Genomic DNA, 21818 nt, shown 5'->3' on the forward strand with positions numbered 1-21818 from the left:
AATCATTCTCAGTGGTTGGTCCACCAGCAAACATGAGATTCCTTCTGGTAGCCTTACTAGCTGGCCTTTGTGCCGTCTCGGCCGTCTCTGTTGGCAGTGGTAAGTTGCAATAACTATTCCACTCAAGTCACTAATTCAATCCCAAAGAGTACCATCATGAATACAACCAACAAAGACAAAAGGAAATCTACCGCCTGTTCAAATACATCAACCAGCCCAGCTACTACCCTGACCACATCGAGATCGCCAACACCTACAAATTCTGGGAACACAAGGCTGACTACGTGGTACGTGCATTTATTTTTGTTGTTTCTTTAACACAGTCAAGTTTTGGTGCAGAAACCTGAAGTTGTGGACGAGTTCTACAACTACTACTACTACGGCAAGTACTTGCACCGAGGCGAGATCTTCTCAGTGTTCCACAAGGAGCACTTGTACCAAGCTATCGCCTTGTTCAAACTGTTCTACTATGCCAACACGTACGAGAGCTTCTACCATACGGCCGTCTGGGCCAGGAACTACGTCAACGAAGGCATGTTCCTTTATGCCGTGTCCGTTGCTCTGGTTCACCGTCCTGATACTTACTACTATGCCCTTCCGCCAATCTATGAAGTCTACCCGTACTACTTCTACAGTAGTGAGGTGATCCAAGAAGCTCAGTACTACAAGCAAATGTACCATGGTGCTGATGGTGCCCACTACAACGACAGGACCATCTATGCCAACTACTCGGGGTACTACCTCAACTTGCACCCAGAACAGGCCTTGTCGTACTTCACTGAAGATGTAGGTGTCAACTCCTTCTACTACTACTACAACTTGTACTACCCCTTCTGGATGAGTGGAGAGGAATTCAACTTGAAATACGACAACCGTGGTGAATTGTTCTACTACATGTACCAACAAATCCTGGCGAGGTACTACCTTGAACGTTTGTCGAATGGTTTTGGCGAGATTGATCACTTCAACTGGGAAGTACCTTTCGAAACTGGCTATTACCCCAGCTTGTGCTACCCCAACGGTCTCCAATTCCCCTCAAGGCCCAACTACGCCCACTTGTACGAGTACTTCTACAACTACGGACAGAAATACGGGTACAACAAGTACGCCTACAGCTACACCTTTGTCAAGGACTACGAAAGAAGGATCCGTGATGCTATTGACAGTGGATACGTCTACACCGTGAGTACATTAACTGGGTCAAAAGACTAAATAGTATCATTAAATTTTGCAGAGAGGAGGCGACAAAGTCGATCTGTTCTCGCACGAAGGTATCAACATTTTGGGCAGCTTAGTTGAAGGAAACCCAGACTCCCCGTACTACCACTACTATGGTGCCTACCATGTGTTCGCCCGCCACTTGCTGGGCTACTCCTTCCAACCTTTGACCTACCGCAAAGTCTACCCTTCGGCCCTCGAACACTTCGAGACTTCAATGCGCGATCCTGCTTTCTACCAACTGTACAAGAAACTCATCACTTACTTCTTCAGATACAAGGCCCAACACTACAAGTACTACACCGAGCACGACCTGGCCTTTGAAGGTGTGGAGGTCAAGAATGTCGAATTCGACCGACTTGTCACCTACTTCGACTACTACTTTGCCGACATCAGCAGTGCTGTCTACGTCACTCCTGAAGAGTTCGTCCAGGACGGTTTCAAGGTCCAAGTGGCCCAACACCGCCTCAACTACAAACCCTTCACCTACAAGATCTACGTTGACTCTAGCGTTGACACCGATGCCGTTGTCAAAGTCTTCCTGGGGCCAAAATACGATGAGTACGGACGTTATATCAACTTGACCGAAAACTGGATGAACTTTGTCCAATTCGACCATTTCGTCTACAAACTGAAATCGGGCCAGAACGTCATCACACGTAACTCCCGCGAGATCTTCAACTACATCCATGACCGAACCTCCTACTACCAACTGTACCAGAAAGCCATGGGCGTCAGTGACGACGAGCAACGCGGGTACTACCACCACACCCAGTTCTGGTTCGGCTTCCCCCAAAGGTTCTACTTGCCTAAAGGTACCTACGGTGGCTTCCCTTACCAGTTCTACGTCTACGTCACCAAATACGTGCAATACAAGAACCAGAAGTCCGAAGTACCAGTTGTCGGGTCCGGGTACCAGTACGTCGATGGGTACCCCATGGGCTATCCCTTCGACCGTCCCGTTTACTACGGACAAGTGTTCTACGACATCCCCAACGGGTACTTCTACGAGACCAAGGTCTACCATCGTGATGCTGACGCAGTCAACTACTCCCAACAAGAGTACTACAACAAACAGAACTACTACCAACATCATCAACACCAGTACAAACCACAACACTTCAACAAGCAGTACAACTATGCTAAGCAGTACTACCCACAAGGACAGTACTACAAGGGGCAGAACTTCGACAGCCAGTACTACCACTACTAATTTATTCTTAAGTTTTGATGTTGTTATGGCAAAGGCAATGTATTATGGTTCATTCTGATATGAAATAAATTCATGGTAATGATAATTCAAGTTTATTACTCGTCCCGAAACTTCCTCTAGGAAAAAGTAAACTTTAATGCTGCCATTAATTTAAAATAAATAGCAGCAAGACGATCGTTAAAACGACGCCGGATAGAATTTATTTACACAACTCGTGGTGACCTTACACGTGCTCTCAGGCTGAATTCTTGTTTCGAGCTTCCGACAAGAATTGCCCCTTTAAACAGTTTGATTGTTATTATAATTGTTTCTAAAGTAAAACGATGCATAATTATAATATTATTTTAAATAAATTTTATTTAACAATATAAATCTCTCGTCAGAAAAATTTTGAATAATTTAAAACAACGTCTTGAAAAAAATTTTATCCAGAAGGCGTCAAATAAAGAAAACATATTTCCATAAAAATATTAAATTTCTAGATGAAACTTAAACGTTTCTTGTGCATTTTTGGTTCTAAATATTTACAAAAATCTCAGTAATATTTAATCAAATGCCAAGTGACCAAAATTATTAAAGTAAAAATTACAAAGTATTTTTGAAATATTAATTACATTTTAAACTTTAAAAAATGCACTAGCGCATTTATTACATTTTTTGGAGTGGAATACTTACTTCATGATGTAAAAATATCCCACAGATTTAATTTTTATAGATAAAAAAATCATGTATTTTATTGGATCCTAGTGACAAAATTAAGTTTTAAGAAACCTCATCGAGTCAGTGTAATGTAATATAATATAATATAATAATAATAATAATAATAATAATAATAATAATAATAATAATAATAACAATATCTTACAATAATAATTCGTTTAAACGAAATACAAGAACATTAAATTTGTAATAAACATCGATATTATTACAATAAAGATTACATAAATAAAGAACATTATTAAAGAGAAAACGCAAGAAAAGATTAGATGTAGAACAATCAATATTAAAGAAGGATATTTTACGTACAGAACACAAAATTTCTATTTTATAAAATTAAAAAAAAATGCTGTACAGCTGTTGTTGTAATATTAAAAATTATTAACAATTAACTAGATACAAAATATTAGCTGTTTCAAAACTATAAAAATATCAACGACGCATTTTCTCTAAAAGTTGGTTGTTATGAATTATTCACAGACTTTAAAAAATTAATAGCTAATGTAATTTACAATTTTAATGAGAGATCTAATCACAAATAACTATTTTACATTTTTATTAACCTTATTTAAAAAAAATAATGTGGTAAAATGCGACATTACTGTTTCTATAGCTTTGAAAAAAAATTAGTTCAAAAATTTGTTAACGAATATCATTGAAAGGATCTACAAAAAATAGTAAAAAGCAATAAATAAAACTACGGGATGTATCAAACAACTTAAAATAAATAAATAAATAAATTTTTGCAAATTGTGGAAAATTATGTCACATGAGTGGTTCTAATCTTGTAATTTAACGATTTTTAAACACAAGGGTTCAAAAAATGTCCGATCAAATTAATTTCAAGGGCGTTTTATTTTTGTTACAGACGTCAAGAACAAATATCGCAAATAAAAATTTATCGGTCTAATAACTGATTGCAGTACTTGCATAGTGACCACTATCTTAAAAAATATTGTCAAATTTGTGAATGCACCCGTAATTTTTCAACTGATTTTCAAAAATTAAAATAACTAAAAAATAATCATAATTAAATGTGATAGTAAAAAAAATAAAAGAACTGGACGTAAATAGGTGCAAGAATAACAAATGCACTCTTCTTATCATTGTATGACTTTATTAAAAATAAATTATTTGGAATAAGATCACACTCATTAATTAAAACAAGCCGATAACGAAATGCGAGGATAAAATAAAACCGATAAAAATAGCAGATTTGGTTTACAAAATTAAACTAATGAGCTAGAAACGAAAAAATCTGACCTGAATTAATTAATAATAGAGGTCAAAATCTAAAACAGTTCAACGCACTGTTAGAAAATAGTAAAATCAATCATAATAATTTTGCAACAAATGAGTAAACAATAAATCATCCGAAATTTAGTTATCGCACCTTGGAGACAGGATGCAAATCATGGTCAATAAACGCCTGGCCATAAACATCGCCTTAATCATTTTTATTATGATAAGACGGCCAGTGGAGAAAATATTCCAAAGTTAGCAACAATCAAATCCGTTTGATAGTAAACAATTACGTAAATTAACAACATTGTTTGTCTTAGGTATACCACAATAATTTTATCGTTAAGGTCACAAGGGTTCAAAATCAAGCGTATAAAAGGTGCACCCTCCCAAAGTGGAGTCATTCTCAGTGGTTGGTCAACCAACAAACATGAGATTCCTTTTGGTAGCTGCCCTGGCCGGCCTTTGCGCCGTTTCGGCCGTCTCGGTGGAAAATGGTAAGGTTTACAATTTTTTTTCCAAAATAAAAATTAACATCATGGTTAGATACCTACAAATACTCGCAAGAAAAACAAAAGGAAATTTTCCGCCTCTTCAAATACATCAACCAGCCCAGCTTCTACCCCGACTTCATGGAAGTCGCCCAAAGCTACAACTTCTACGACTTTAAGGCCGACTACATGAAGCCTGAAGTTGTGGAAGAGTTCTACCGTTTCTACTACTATGGTAAGATCCTGCAAAGGGGCGAGATCTTCTCCGTGTTCTACAAGGAGCACTTGAGGCAAGCCATCGCTCTTTTCAAACTGTTCTACTACGCCAACACTTGGGAGACCTTTTACAAGACGGCCGTTTGGGCAAGGAACAACGTCAACGAAGGAATGTACCTTTATTCCCTTTCTGTTGCCTTGATCCACCGTCCCGACACTTACTACTACGCCCTACCACCAATCTATGAAGTCTACCCGTACTATTTCTACAACTCTGAGGTGATCCAAGAAGCCCAGTACTACAAACAAATGTACAGTAGCCAAAGTGGCGCCCACTACAACGGCAGGACCATCTATGCCAACTATTCGGGGTACTACCTCAACTTGTACCCTGAACAGTCCATGGCCTACTTCACTGAAGATGTCGGTGTCAACTCCTTCTACTACTACTACAACTTGTACTACCCGTACTGGATGAGTGGGGAAGAATTCAACTTGAAATATGACAACCGTGGTGAATTGTTCTACTACATGTACCAACAAATCCTGGCGAGGTACTACCTTGAACGTTTGTCGAATGGTTTTGGCGAAATTGATTACTTCAACTGGGAAGTACCTTTCGAAAATGGTTATTACCCCACAATGTGCTACCCCAACGGTCTTCAATTCCCAGCAAGGCCAAGCTACTCCCGTCTCTATGAGTACTTCTACAACTATGGACAACACTACGGGTACAACAAGTACGCCTACAGCTACACCTTTGTCAAGGACTACGAGAGGAGGATCCGGGATGCCATTGACAGTGGATACGTTTTTACCGTGAGTACCATTTTTCGCCAATTTAGATAAAGAGCTGAATTTTCGATAAAAAAATACGTGACGGTAAAATACATTTAACTGTAATTAAGTTTTTAACCAATAATTTTGCAATTCCACTCATTTATGTAGAAAACCATAGCATATATGACGGCAGTACCAGATTTAAAAAATCCTTTTTAAGGAAAATGTTCTTCAAGTCACGAAAATCTGCATTGAAATTTTCAGCATGTGAGGAGCAAAGTTTAAGTTAATTGACAATGTTAGTTAGATTATCGATTTCTCAAGTCTATGAATCAGTTTTTACAAAAAATAATAGTTTATTAGGCCTTATGGTTTCAGAATTACTAATTTTTTATTCCAAAGCACAATTTAAATTAGCTTCTAACATTTATTTTTGTTATTATTACGAAAATGTGAATCTGCTAAAATTATTTTTTACTGTCACTCAGAAATTAATAATCACACAGAAATCAACCAGCAACGAATTAATTGGCCTACTCTTTAATGTACTATCATGTCCTAGCTTTAGTGAAAATACAGAAAAAAACTTCAAACATATTATTTTATGTTCTATGATGGTTCTATCTAATTACTGTTTAATAAAGGATTCAGTAAACGAAAAACATAAAAATGAACTAAAAAAGCAGAAAAATTAAGAGAACACAGCCAAAACACTCTCGTTGTTTATGCAACAGAATCGAAAATGTGTATTTTTGAAATTTGGGAAACAGTTAAAAGTGTTTCAATTTAAAAACTTTTTCAATTTTTTATAGTCACTTATTTCGAAAATACAAGACTAACCTGAGTTTTTCTAATGGCACGAATGGTCAAAAATAATAATTTGCATAAGAGCTTTTTTCTGAATTCAATGATGTAACATATACTCACTATTTTATTTTTATTAAACCGTAAGAAAAAATCAAAATTGAAAAGTTCTAAAAATTTTTTCCTCAATTTTGACAAAAATTTCAGAGATCCGGCCAAAAAGTCGACTTGTTCTCCCGCGATGGCATCAACATCTTGGGCAACTTGATCGAAGGCAATCCCGACTCTCCTTACTACAAGTACTACGGAGCGTACCAAGTGTTCGCCCGCCACTTGCTGGGCTACTCCTTCCAACCATTGACCTACCACAAGACCTACCCTTCGGCCCTCGAACACTTCGAGACCTCAATGCGCGACCCAGCTTTCTACCAACTGTACAAGAAACTCATCAACTACTTCTACCGCTTCAAGTCACAGTACTACAAGTACTACACCGAACAGGACTTGATCTTTGAAGGTGTGGAGGTCAAGAACGTCGAATTCGACCGACTTGTCACCTACTTCGACTACTACTTTGCCGACATCAGCAGTGCTGTCTACGTCACTCCAGAAGAGTTCGTCCAGGACAGTTTCAAGGTCCAAGTGGCGCAACCACGTCTCAACTACAAGCCCTTCACCTACAAGATCTACGTTGACTCGAGCATTGACACCGAAGCCGTTGTTAAAGTGTTCTTGGGACCGAAGTACGATGAGTACGGACGTTACATCAACTTGACCGAAAACTGGATGAACTTTGTCCAATTCGACCACTTTGTCTACAAACTCAAGTCGGGCCAGAACGTCATCACACGCAACTCCCGCGAGATCTACAACTACATGCATGACAGAACTTCGTACTACCAACTGTACCAAAAGGCCATGGGCGTCTTCGACGAGAAGCAAGGCGAGTACTACAAATACACCCAGTTCTGGTTCGGTTTCCCCCAGCGCTACATGCTACCAAAAGGAACCTACGGCGGTTTCCCCTACCAGTTCTACGTCTACGTCACCAAATACGTGCCATACAAGGCCCAGAAGGACGGAGTACCGATGGTTGGCATGGGATCGCAGTACGTCGATGGGTACCCTATGGGTTATCCCTTCGATCGCCCTGTTTATTACGGTTACATGTACTACGCTATCCCCAATGGTTACTTCTACGAAACCAAAATCTACCACCGCGATTCTGACGTGTTCAACTACTCCCAGCAAGATTACTACTATGGTAAACGGTACAACTTTGCCAACCAGCGGTACCAAAGCAAGAAACACGATTATAAATATTTGAGTGGTTCGAAGGACTACGTCCGCCCACAATACGAGACCCAGGGACGGTATCCTGAACAGTACTACGCTCAAGGAAGTAACTACGCCCAGGAGCAGTACTACCCCAGCAGAAGCTACGAGAGACAAGACTACTACCACTACTAAAGGCCCGATTGGAACAAATACGAATGTTTAGTTGTTAAATAAAGCACCGATGAAAACAAATACTTGGCTTTTATTATTTGATACCTCGGAACCACGAAGTTCTAACTGATTTTTTTTACAAAAAACAAGTCATTTTGCCGTTAAACAATTAATTAAAAAACTGCTAAGTTTTTATATGCTCTACTCAGAACTTACGGAACTTGAGTCCCAACTCATTTTGAGTAGAAAACTACGAGCAATAAATTTATACATTTATAATTGCTCGTCCTGACTGACCAACTGACTATCTTTTCTGACTTTGGGCTATAAACTTGAAATTTTTTACAGTATAGCTTTTATAACGTAATTATAATCGTACACTAAGAAAGAATTTTTGAAAAATCAGTCCCAAATGGTTTAAATAGGGTATTAAAATTTGAATTAAAATTTGTTTAAAAATGACGAAATAATCACTAAAATAAGCTTAAAACGTAAGCAAACATTTAAAAACAAAAAATATGCCTAAAAATATATGCTCAAAACATTTATCAAAAAACGTCAGCGTTATTTAAAGTCAAAATTATTTATCAAATGTTCAACAGAAACAAAACTTTATGAAAAACTAATTCGTAGATCAAGCAGTTTAAAAAAAATTATAAATAATTTTTTTCGAAATCCTACTTATTTTCGAGTTTGTTATTAAAACATTTTTTAATAAATTTTTTTAAGTGCTTCAATAAAAAATTTTTTCTTCAACACCAAGCTCATATTTTTCCAAAATGTAACATCTATTAGTTCTAGTTTAAAAAGAAAAAAAACTTTATTTTTGGTTTAAAAACGTGTTTAAATCCTCAGAACTTGTCTTGTCTTAGGACTTTTGACATAATTCTGTGATTTATTGACTTACTTTTTAAGAAATTTTGCCCAATTGTTGAGTTTTTGCTGAATAAACGCTTAGAAAAAAAATTTTTTGATTATTAGTGACCAAATTTGGTGATTATTTAGTTATAGTTTGATAAAAACGAGAAAGAATCATAATTTTTGGTCTAAGAACGTATTTAAATCTACTGGCTTATTTGTTAAAAAAAATAGCGCTATATAATTAAGTTTTTGCTGAATAAACGCCTAGGAAGTGTAAATTTATGGTCATTTTCGATCAAATCTAGAGCTTTTTTCGTTCTAGTTTATTATAAATACGAAAAACACTTAAAAATTTGTAGTACATTTAAATTCACACGTTCCATCTCTAATATCTCCACTTTTAATTTTGCTTCCTAAAACCAAAACACTTTCACGTTAATCTGAATTTTTCCTTCTTTGTAATTTTTTTCTGTTTTCCGGTTGTGTTTTCTTTTGCGGGTGTTTTTTTTCAGCCATCATTCACACGCTAAAACAACGATGCTCATTTATTAGCACCATCTCCGAAAGTGAGAGAAACGTAGCAAAGTATCTAACTCAATTTATGATAAGTTTTTCGTATTATGTTATCTGAAGAAGCGCTATAAGTGGCACGCCCCTTCTATTTGTCAGATCGATGTGGAAGGACGTGGTGGACTACCGAACTCTATGAACATGATGCTGCCAGTCGTCGCGACGCTTTCCAGCTGTTCGTGGTGTCTGCTCCTCAAATGTGCGCGCTTACGCGAGTGACATCCAAAAACTGACTAAATTTTACTCACAATTATCATGGTAAATTAAACGTTCACAATTTAGCAAAATTTAAGTTAGTTGGATGGAATTGTAAAAATGGTGGATGCGCCGGGCGAGCGCTCACTTTCCAAAACTTAAATATTGTTTGACGTTTTCCGAACGCAACAAAATAAAGACACGAAAGCGTTCGTTCTGTAATTCTATTTCCACTAAAAGTCGGCTGGAATTGTGTTAAATTATAAATCGAAGTCTGAAAATAACCAATCGATCCGAAATGACTGAAGTATTGAATTGTGCCAGAAAAAGTAACGTTACAGAAAAAATCTATGATTTAATCACTTTTCTCTGAACATTTTTAATTTCACATGTGACATCTTTTACGATAATCAGCCACACCCAGCAAATGGCAATTTCCAATTACTTTGGTGTTGCAATATTATTTTCACAGAACAACAGTTTTGAATGTCATGCAGTTTGAAAAAATTGCACTAAAAGCTTGTTATTCCAACCAACGCATTTCCATTCAAAAGCTCCCTAAAACACAATAATTGTTTCATTCCGTGGCGTTTTTTGCTCAATTATACTAAATAAAAAACGCATAGTGCTGCCCTTGAATTACCTCCAATTGTCCTCAGATAAACAAGCCAAAAGCTCGCTTGTCAGACCTGAAACGTGAGCAGTTTTTTTCCCATTTAATTTTATTACTAATAAGCCGACGTGTGCGCTTGCAATTTCGGCCGAAAGCCCACGATTGGAGCGTTTAAGAAACCGTTTCAGCATTTTCAGCTTTTTTCAGGCTTTCTGAAAGACGTCACTCTGGTGACAAAGCGCTTTATGGGGAATTATTGAATTATACATCAAGCTAATTATACAATCAATAAAGTGGTTCGGGGCCAAAATATCACATTGTAGTTTTTCATACAAAATCGTCTAAACCCAGGACTTGCTTCCTGGGCAAAAAAGAAAGCAAAAACGTTACTTTTATTGTTGAATCAACGAAAAGATCCCCAGATAACGTTATTTCTAACGAAAACATTAACGTTTTTTTTTAGTAACTATTTAAACGTTTTTGTAACGCAATAATATTTACGTTTATTTATACTTCGTTTTACGACACTAATGTAACGTTTGATTAAAAGGTTACATTAACGTTAGACTGTAAAACTAAATTAGGTTTTTTTGAAACGTTAATTATACGTTTAGAACAAACGCTAGTAAATACGAGTAATAGAGTTAATTGGTACAAAAATAAAAATGGTTTTTAAACAACGTAACATAAACGTTAGAAAATAACGTAATTATAGAACCAAATAATAACGTTTTATCAACCGTTGTAGCGTTAAAAAATCGTTATATTAACGTTATTTGGCGGTAAAATGTTCCTTGTTGTGTTTTAGAGACTCTGCTCGTTCAAATTCGCTGCCAAATCCATCATAATCACACATCGCATGCATCAAATCTGTGACAATAACCGTCAACAATAAACAATTTGAAATATGCCCTTCGATGCATCACGAGCAGCTAAATCCGCCCTAATGCCCCACATAAACAACCCTCCGCTAATGCTTCGCTGAAAAATTTATTTCCAAATAACCTCAATGCAAAAATTAATTATTACCTGACCTAATTTCCAACCGTGTTAATAAATTTGAAAAAATTAAATTAAATAGAAAAAAATCGATAATTTTATGGGCCATAACTGAATTATGTCCCCAGCTACACGAAAAATGTTTCCTTGCCGGTTATGAAATTTGAGAGAGATTAGATGGATTTTGCGGCTAGTTGGAGTAGCGAACAACAATTACGGTTTATGTTTACAGTGTGGCTTTGGAGCTAAACTCAATTTAGACAACCGCATCATTATTTCGAGAAATTAACATAATTCGGATGAGTTGGTGCAAAATTATCGCCAATTAACCAATTGATTACAAGGTAATTTGCAGGTCAAGAGCAGAGTGTGTCAGGGGTCAAGTGATTTTTTCTTCGCCCGATTACTGTTGTTAATCAGCTTGACAGAAAGAGGCTGAAATACGTAGAATGCCACTAACGGTTATTTATTGTTAAATTACAGCGGCAAACTATTTGATTAGACTGAGATAAATCGCTTTATTTTCCCCGCTTTTGGTAATTTGTCTCGCCTGTGAGATTTTTCTTCGTTAGATGTAGCTTGTTAAATGTTAAACATCCCGTGGAAATAATTAAAGCACCGCCAAATGAAACGCTTAATTTTTTCAGATGAATCGGATTACGGTGCAAATCCATTTAAAACAGTGAATTTACCAAATCAAAATGGAGGAGAAGAAGCAATATTCCGCCTTGACGATCGACCGAGCGGCTTTTCTCTTGCTGCGTGTCAAAAAGGCGTTTAAGAAGAAGAAATTGCAGAAGAAGGAACGCGAGAGGAGGTAAGTGGATTACACTGGACGGCAAAATTTGGATTATTGTCATTTTTCCCGATTTCCGTCTCCATATTTAATATCGCGTTATTGCATGCCATCGAGCATCAATTTCAATGCGCAATTGCATGTCTTCCAATGCATTTTGACAACTCTAATCTGATTAAATGCGAAATTAAATTGGCGCTCGGGTTTGGGCCAATTAGCTATTCTTAATTTCAATTATGTGGGGTGGACTACCGAAACCATGCCCCAATAACTCACAATTACGCCTAATCAAGCGTGCTGGGAATGCGTGTAAGCCTGTGATTGGTCACAGTTTGCCACAAAGATAATCCCAGATATCGAGGTCCCAGACAAAACACTGTCTTTTTCTATTCCTGAACTGTTTTAATTGACAATTATGAATCTAACAAACCAAAGAAAATTACATGTTTACGTAAAAATTTGCTAACAGTAGTTTCTTTGTCGAGTTATTTGGCTCCAAAATTTTTTTATTAAAGAGGAAAGTTACCCAATAAACACATACACGTAGAAAAAACGTTAAAAAACATAGGGTAACCATAGGTTGATTTGAAGTTATCGAACGACGTTGAAAACATAGTTGACATGTCGCTCGAAAAAACGTTGTGTAAAACCAGTCTTAGAAACGTTAACTTAACGTAACAATCAACGTTACATAAATGTTACCACATCACGTTTGAAATACCTATAAATAAACTAATAAAATAACGTATAAAAATTATTAATTTCTACGTGATTACGACGATATAAATTTTACGTTAAGTTTACGTATTTCGCATTTTTTATTTTTAAAAATCGGTAAAAAAACCTTTATTTCATAACACTTTATTAGAAAAAATGAACATTAAATCAAGCGATCATAAAAAACAGTGAAAAATAAAAACAAATCATTCTGTAAATCAAAGAAAACATATTTTTATGATTTTTTCTTGTTTAGTCTACTTTTCGAAAATTTCAACCATTCCTTGACGGTTTTTTCGATTCTGGCGTCATTCTTGTCAGTCTGTTGGAAGTTAATCTTGCCAGCATCTTTGAAATATAAATGACGACTTTAAAAATGTATTTGATAACAAAATAATTCAGTAACTTACCATATATAATTTCCATTAGTTTTGTATCCTTAAAGGCCAGTTTATCTTTGCCTCTCCAATTATATAGCACTCCAAGCTGATTAGCTATCAAGAAGCGCATTATTCGTCTAGTAAGGGATTCCGGATCCGAACCTCCTAAAGCTGCTATCGTTGGTTTCAACTACAAAACTTGCATTTGAGGAATTGTTGTCAACACATCTATTTAAGCAATTATTATCAATACATGGTGCTGTTAAAAGAGATTGTTTTAAAAGATTGAATTTTTTTTTAGCTCTACGTTGAAGCTGTCGCTTCCCCACAATTTGATTTTTTAACATTTTCAGTATTTAAAAAATAATAATACAATTTTAGTTTCACTTTTGTTATTAGTTATTTTACCTAGGCGGCAGTAAGAGTAAGATGTCTAAAACAAAAACCACGTGTAGTAAATAATCGATCGAGTAGGTAAACGTTGAAATTAGATATATTTTTAACGTAGGAACTACCGAGTCAAGGTTATTAGGAAAACTTTGTTCTACAACTTTTTGCATAAAAAGAAAAAAAAATAGCGTACGTAAATAAGTAGTAGGTATACGAATACCACTAGATATTGTTATGATTAACTCCAATTACAACTTTTGTAGCAATTCAGTTCTCTTAATAACATGCAGTATGTTAACTTGCGCCACACAATACGACAATATAAAAAAGTGTAATGGGACACTTAAATGTGTTAACTGTAATTGTACTTACCTACATTTAACAATAATCACACACAGAAATGAAAAGCATAGCAATATGTACAGAGAAGTCGGCCATCAGACACACAAAATGGCAAATTTTTCTTTAATCACCACGCAAACGCGTACACTCGCGCTACCCTTACTAACCGACTATTCCACAATATGTGGACTATTCCATATATGCTCGTTGGTAATAAAAGCAACGTAAAAGTAACGTTGCATTTACAATATAAAGTTATTAATAAAGTATAATAAACTGTTTCATATATGTAATTGTCTTTTGAGTACCTTTATGTTATAGACTTTTATTAATGAGTTTAATTTTAAATAATTTATTAAATTAATAAATGAGCATTATTATTACATACTCAACACTAACTTAATACAAAAATCTACGTGTTTTAACGTTGCTTGTAATTTAAACGACTTTAAATCAACGTGAAAAAAAATAAAAAATTGTATGTAAAGTTACGTATCATCCAAAATATAAGATTTAGATATGAATTTTTACGTTTTCTATACGTTAAATATTTGTGAGCGTTTTTTATTATTCGATCTTATAAAACACGTAATATTTAAAGTTAAAGTGCATTTTTTAGTTTACGTTGATCTAGACAAACACATAATATCTAAGAAAAAGTAACGTTTTATAGACGTTGAATTTCTTAACGTACTTTTTTCAACTAATTTTAAACCGTTAAATTTTCAACTAGTAACGACATTTCAACTAATCCAACGTCATACAAACGTTGAATATACGTATGTGTGTTTATTGGGTATCTACGGCTCACGTTTACGTTCCAAGTTATGTTTACGCTACGTTTACGTCCTTTCCTTTATATTTACCGTTGAATACACGTGTACTTATCCCTTTATTTAAGTTTACAATTTAGCGCCTTTATGTACCTACCTTCTGCATTATTTTCTTATTTATGTCGCTTAAGCACCTTACGTTTACGTCTATTTACGCGTTCCTATAATCCCTTCAGTTTGTTTCATATTTTAATTATTTTTAAATTTTTTTTTCTCAGAAAAATTTTTAGACCTGATCCGGGTTCGAACCCCCGACTCCCCACGTTGAAAGCAGCGCTCTTACCACTGGGCCATGAGGCCCCAGCTAATGAGAGCGTCTTTTGAAGATATTTTAACACAACATTTTATAATTAAATTAACATTACGAACTGAAATTGCTGTAATTTGCACAAATTAGTTCAAAAATTGTTTAGACCATTTGTAAATTTAGTGATTGGGGTTCGATTTGCGTTCAGTGAATAGGGAATTGGGCCAACACCTGAAAAGTTGTAAATTATGGTGAAGATGCCTTGTCTGTGAACAATTAGAAATGATTTAAGCTGGAGAATGCGTCTGTATTATCCTCTCTAGGGCCATTGTTGCACCGAATACAATGCCCTTGGCGGTGACAATTCCTGACTCGTAATTTGAGGTAAAATAAAAAGTTTAAATCCGACTTGATTCGGAAAAGTTATTGCCAATATTTGGCACTTGAAGCTAATTGATTGACGTTGAGTGCGGACGGTTGATTAAAAATAAATTGAGGGTTCTGGGATAAATAATTACCAATTTTTTTATAAACGAGGTCAATTTTAGTTGTTACACTCTCGAAAAACGCAAATTGCGTTAACAGCGTTCTCAGGGGCGTAAAAGCAACTAATTAAACGCTAAAGACTTAACTCACAATTGTAAATTAGAAGTGTTCCTTTGGGTGTTTTATTTATTCCATTACAAAAGGTCCAGTTAACGTCGCTTTGTAATTTTCTTCTGTTGCCTTTCATTCTCCACCTAAAGGTGCATTAACAAAAATATTGTTCCTCTGTGTCTCATTGATGTAGTTTGTAAATCAGGAAATATGTTACAAGTGTTGAGGTTTAATTAAAGCGCGACCTTGGCTGTTTTTCGCCCGTAATCCGTCGAGTCTTGGATAAATCCCTCGTCTGAAAATTCCATTAAACCTTTCAGTGGATGCAAATATCCCCGATTCTCCTCCCAACGCATGAAGCAATTAATATAAATTTAAACTTAACGTAGTGAATAATTCCGGCTTAAGCAACACACGTTCGTTCCTCGCAGACGGAAGACGAGCTTTATTAAATTTCAACCGCGCAAAATGTAATTATCAAAGGAGAATAATCAAGATTCTCGCGATTCAATCGCACTGCTAGTTTTTTTTGACTAAATTTTAAACTCTGCTCCTCGGAGTTAATTGATCTGTAAGCCCTTCGCTCACCCCAAAACTTGTCAAACTCCGATATATTCATGTGGTTCCAAAGTCTGCAAACTTGGACAAGTTTCTGAAACGTATCGTAATAATAAAATTTGTGGTGGTGGCGCATATTCGTAAGCAATTTGCGAAACGGCAAGAGCCAGAGGATTTTTTTTGTAATTAATTTTTGCCGACTGGCGTTTTAACTCCTTCACATGCCAATTTAAGCTCCTCAAGTCTGTGCAGTTGTATAAGGATCGGCTTATGGAACATGTAAACTGGAAGAAAGCTTTCAGAACTTCATGAATATTAAAAACACGGTCCTTGTATAATATTCCCGGATTATTCCGACACAATCCGCAGTTGTATTTATTATTGAAAAAAACTAATTTTAGATTGGGTTAAATTTTAATCGGTTTTGATTCATTCAAACCACAATGAGCTATTTAAACATTTACAACAGATCGAACAATTCTTTCAGTCCTATCGCATTTCTTGAGTCTCTCGGGGAGGAAAAGAACAGTTGGGCTCCCAGCCGGATTTACTTTACGTCCGTTTATATAGATTTGGAGAAGGGTGGCTTGAAAAACGTTTTTTCTTTAACTCGCCAATAATTATTTTCCGTGCCAATTTCTTGAAAATTTCTGTCGCGTCCCAGGCGAGTTTTTTCCCCGCTCAGCTCAAACGATATTTGTGTTAGTTTAATGAAATTTGCTCGTCGAGTTGTTTGCTGGAAGACATTTTGTGAAAGACAAGTGGCAAGTGAGTCGTTATTTTCGTAATTGTTCAGGCGGCCGTGCAAAAGATTACCACCCTTATAAATATTAATAAACCCTTCCGTAATCAACCGGAATCGAACCGAATAGTTGTCGGGGCTTAATTAAAATTCGCAAAGTTTGGATTTCGTGCCTAATTCCAAATCGATAGTTAATCATACAAACATCCCAATCGATGATGAGACCCTCTCGGCGTAATCGAATGCTGCCCCCGAAATAGCTCCTCATTACAAAATGCGACTTTATTGATCTATAAAATTTGATTGACTCCAACTGATGTTTTACATTGAGATTAAAAGCAGATCGTGGCGATTATTAAATTCGGTTTAGTGCCTCGTAAAGCCCTGTTTTTAATTTCGCACTTGAGCAGAATACGAAAATCAGCAAAAAATTGGACGGGTTGGATTATCTGACATTGTTTCGGCTGGGAATGGAAATAAACCAGAGAGAGGGCTTGCTTATCAGCCGCCAGTCTGGAAAGTGAAAATTCAAATTAGCAACAAATCACAAGATTATTTTCTCCAACAATGGAAGCACATTTTTGTTGTCAACCCAACGCCTAAATGAAAAAACATCCACTTTCATCAAACCCGCAAATAACTCTCCTCTAAACACGCCATTTCTCAAAATTTCCCACATAAGCGCTACTTTCCGCACATCCATTTCCAGACTCGCATTTTCTCGCCAAAAGGTCACGTCTTGCAGTTTACATTAGTTATGAAGTCGAGGTAATTGGGTAAAACGCCACCCAAGGTAAAGTGCAATTTACATCATCCCGGGAGTTAATCAAAGGCGGAAAACACTAATTACCTGCTTACACAAATAAATTCGCACCACCAAAGCTGGCGTTTTACTTTTATTCAGATTGAAGTGGATAAAAGGCGATCGGAATGAGGTTTGAAAGTTTCCGGAGCTGAAATCAGTGCGGGAAGCGATTATAAATAAGAAACGGACGTTTGCACTTTCCATTAGTCATGATTTCCCGAGAGGAGGGCTTCTATGGCAATGTCAGGCAGGTATATGTCATTGTCAACTGTAAAGAAAAACAACTCTTGACCTCCTTCGGACGTTATTGTTGTTTCTGGGACCAAGATTGATTCCGATATTAAACATGAGTTAGCTTCACCCCAATTTCCTCGAAATTTTTTACGGATTTGCTTTAACTAAACTACTGATATCTAAAACTTAGGATACAAATGAAATATTCATGTCTTTGGATTACCAAAGAGCGCAGATGTTCATTACCGTCTAAATTTTTAGAGCAATAAATTGAAAAAAAATGTTGTGTTGGTATAACTGTAAGCACAAGGCAAACAAAAAAATACAGACAGTTAAAGCACTAAATTCTCAATAGTAAGTCATAAACATATTGCAAAAATGTTAATAAACTATTTAAAAAATTTCAATCTTTCTCCGATTTACACTCGCCTATATTTTTCAAAACGCTGCAAATACGGTTACAGATACAAGAAAAATGTTAAGAAAAAAGTTGTAGAGAATTAAATTTCCTACAAAAAAGTCCGCGAGACCATATTTCTATCTTCAACGGTTTAGGTATAAATTAACTTTGCGTTACTTGACCGTCAATAAAATGAAACGAATCCGACGCTTGAGCGTATTTGAATGTCCTTAGGGCCTAAACCATTGAAGATAAAGATATAGTTTTGCTGACTTTTTTAAAGGAAATTTAATACTCTACAACTTTCTTCTAAACTTTTTTTTGTATCTTTAATCGTATTCGCTGCGTCTTGAAAAATACGAGACGAAGCGCAAATTTTAAATATATATTTTTTTAATTTCTCAGTCATCAGTGTGTTAAGAGTGCAAAGCTCAACATTTCTGCATTTTTTCCAAGTAATTAATAAATTTTTTGAATTTGAATTAATTTAAAACGATTTGGCTCTACTTTATTTTTTTGGGCTCAGAAAATCCCGCGTTTCGTCTCCTAACTCATAGTCCTCCGTAGTCTATTGAATATTCTGATTATTTACTTACTTATTTATTTACACATAAACCTAGAATTTTTAAATAATAAACACTAGCGTTCATCACAATTACGAGTTACAATAACGAATATCAAGCCTTAGAATCTCCTAGTCTCAAAAATGTATTTTTTCATGTCCTGTTCCTGTTCTTCGGGCGTGTAAATAACCCTCTGTGTGTTGTACTCATCAGTGACGACAATAACCGGAAGAAAAAGCACGATGGAGTGTTTTCTCCCCTTTTTCCGCCTGTCCTTAATCACAACTTTGTTCGCTTCATGAAAAATGATCACAACATCGGAGTCAGGTTTCGAGTTTCGACAACCCATCACTGGAAAACACCCATCGCAATTTTTTCACATAGTTTTCGCACTTACCAGTCACCACATGTTGAATCTTTGAGCAAAGGTTATGTCATTGTCGACTTTGTACTTGAACTCTGGTGAAAGTTATCAAAAATTGACGATTCTTTCTGTTTACTGACTTTGGTCGGGTTTTAAAATTAGCTCTGACAACTGAAACGCCGCCTACACGGCTTTGTTGGGCTAATTTAAGACTTTTTGTTTACATTATGAAGAGTATGAAGTTGTCAATTGGGAGAAGTAAAAATATCTTATCACGTTTTATCGATGGAACGATTATTTGAGTGTTGGAAGTTGGCTGTGTTTGGAAAATGGGCGAGAAAATTGGAAAAATCCTCCAAATGTGTGAAAAGCAGACGCGAGAACTGACAGGGGGTAAATCAGACTTCTCTTATCATAACACGAGAAATTCCCTTCATGGCATATGGACCCAAGTGAACGAGTCCGGAGATAACAACACCGAAACACTGAAAAAAATCAATGATTGTCTCAAGAAGCTGGAGGAGAAGGTGCAACAAAACGAACGGAAAAAACACCAGCATTACTACGCGAAAAATGAGCGCATCGCTAATTAAAAGAAATCCAAAATAAACGGAATTTCATTTCGCTTTTAATTAGTTTTAAATGTAATTTGTGCTCTCTTTGGTTTTACATGCATATAAATGAGATTCGACAATTTTTGTTTGTTATTTTAAATAAATTTTCCCTAAAAGTATCGAACCAATTCTGTCATGTGACCCGAGTAGATTAGATTATAACGCAGTGTGACAACCAAAAATGGGAAAGTTGGCAAAAAGCGGGACTGTGGCACAATTTCAGCAAAAGTGGAGCGAATCACTATGAAAAATAAAAATTCCCATTCAGACATAAAGATAAATCAAGCGAATTGGCTCCGACTTGCTCCTCTCACATTAACAAATAAAAAGTTAAGGAACATAATTTCTGAGAGTTTACAAATGCAAAATTCTTTCCAATTAGATGATTAATCGATCTGCTATCTGACGCACTATCTCTTATCTTAGTTTGCCTTTTATTTTGTAAGTTAGTGCGAGAAATAGTCACGAAATAGTAAGTCAGACAAAATTCTAAACTTGATGATTGTTTCAAACCTAATTTTAGTGCACAATGGGGGCTTTAATTTCAAAACAAGGAACCCTAGTAGTCCAAAAACCAAAACGAAAAAAATCACTTTTCAGTTTGAAGCGTCCGTCTGTAAAAAACCTGGACTTGAGTTCACTTGAAAAACCGCAACCATCAGAAAGTGAAGACAGTAAACAACCAATTTCTATTGAAACCATCGATCATCAGGAAAATGAAGACGAAGTGAAACAGTTAAACGAAATTGAAGCTAATTTAGAAGACGTAAAACTGTCTTTAGCTGAAGCGAGTGCAGATTTGGAAAAACTGAATAAAATTAGTGCGAAAATTGAAGAACTAATCAAAGAATTACACAAAATAGACATTAAAGACGCGGAAAATGAGCGACGAAAAAACGACTTAGAGAAAGAATTTTTCCACACGTTTCAGAAACTAATCAAAAACAAGAAACACGTGATCAAGACCAACAATTCGGACCACTATTTCAAACAACTGGACGAGCTAGAGGCCACAATAAACCAATATTTTGAAAACTTGGACGCGAAAAATTGCCAAGACTTGACGAAAAATTTGAAAGAAATGATCAACAAATTGGCGTCGATCGACAACATCAGTGAGGAAATAATCGAGAGAAAAGCCTCAATTTCCGGCGCGATGGCCAAGCTTGAGGAAAAACACACCGAAGTGAAAATGTACCAAAAAATTCGAAAACTCGAGGAGAAATTTGCCAAAGTCTTAGTTGATTTAAAAACCGAACTGGGGGATATTTCCGACGTTTGTGACGAAATTTCCAGTAAAAAGCTAACTCTCCGACGGAAAATTCTCAAACTTTTGACCAACACAAGCTCATTGGCGGAAATTAAAGACAATGTTGTCAAGTTAAGGGCAAGGGTTCGCGTTTTCATGGACGTGGAAACGAGTGATGAGTATTTCGAGTTGATGGAGAGTTTGGTTGAAAATAGTCAAGCTTTGGAGGAGCTCAAGTGTGACGATAGCGAAACAAGAACCGAATTGTTGAAGGAAATAATTTTTTTGCAAAGCGATTTGGACAAGACTGTGTCAGAAGTGAACGAGTTGAAGAGTATCGAAGAAGCGGTTGAGGAACTTAGCAGTGTTAGAGAGACCAGCAGCCAGTATGTGGAAGAGGTGCTCAAGAGACTTAAAACTGATTTAGTTCGACTAGAAGTGGGCGAAAAATTGCTCACAATGAGAGACGAGTGTTTCAAGAAAATCGCACAATGTGAAAGTCAAATAAAAATGTATGTTTAGAGTCTAGAGGAACTTTATCAATAAACCAAATAAACTCTGGACTTATCTTATCGCTCATTTTATTTCGGAGTGTCTGTGATATTATCAATGCAGTTGC

General features: G+C 36.0%; 3 protein-coding genes and 1 long non-coding RNA gene across 8 annotated transcripts in view; 3 read left to right on the plus strand and 1 right to left on the minus strand.

The window, feature by feature from the left end:
- Positions 1-4: 4 nt before the first annotated feature.
- Positions 5-2516, plus strand: HEX1A (arylphorin). Its single transcript, NM_001114379.1, is given in 4 exon segments — positions 5-99; positions 148-287; positions 340-1182; positions 1235-2516. Coding segments are annotated over 4 exon segments (2247 nt in total). The 5' UTR covers positions 5-32; the 3' UTR covers positions 2432-2516.
- A 2291-nt stretch (positions 2517-4807) lies between these two features.
- HEX1B (hexamerin 1B) lies at positions 4808-8213 on the plus strand. The gene is given in 3 exon segments (NM_001170887.1): positions 4808-4887; positions 4937-5916; positions 6889-8213. Coding segments are annotated over 3 exon segments (2310 nt in total). The 5' UTR covers positions 4808-4820; the 3' UTR covers positions 8152-8213.
- Positions 8214-9691: 1478 nt separating this feature from the next.
- Positions 9692-21818, plus strand: part of wake (wide awake) — a 73713-nt gene continuing 61586 nt past the window's right edge. For 4 of the 5 annotated variants that reach the window (XM_015983013.2, XM_064357594.1, XM_064357595.1 and 1 more), the window contains exons 1-2: positions 9692-9819; positions 12016-12185. In XM_015983013.2, the coding sequence (XP_015838499.2) occupies positions 12070-12185 (116 nt within the window). In that variant the 5' untranslated portion in view covers positions 9692-9819; positions 12016-12069. Of the gene's footprint in view, positions 9820-11791; positions 11905-12015; positions 12186-21818 lie in introns of those variants that run through there. The other variant, XM_064357592.1, reaches the window with a different exon arrangement.
- LOC107398575 (uncharacterized) lies at positions 16624-20042 on the minus strand. Its single transcript, XR_010334681.1, has 3 exons — positions 19370-20042; positions 17821-19323; positions 16624-16964 (listed from the first exon to the last, which is right to left on the minus strand). It is a non-coding gene; the product is annotated as an uncharacterized LOC107398575 (long non-coding RNA).

This window comes from Tribolium castaneum, chromosome 6 (genome assembly GCF_031307605.1).
Source record: "Tribolium castaneum strain GA2 chromosome 6, icTriCast1.1, whole genome shotgun sequence".
NCBI lineage: Eukaryota > Metazoa > Arthropoda > Insecta > Coleoptera > Tenebrionidae > Tribolium > Tribolium castaneum.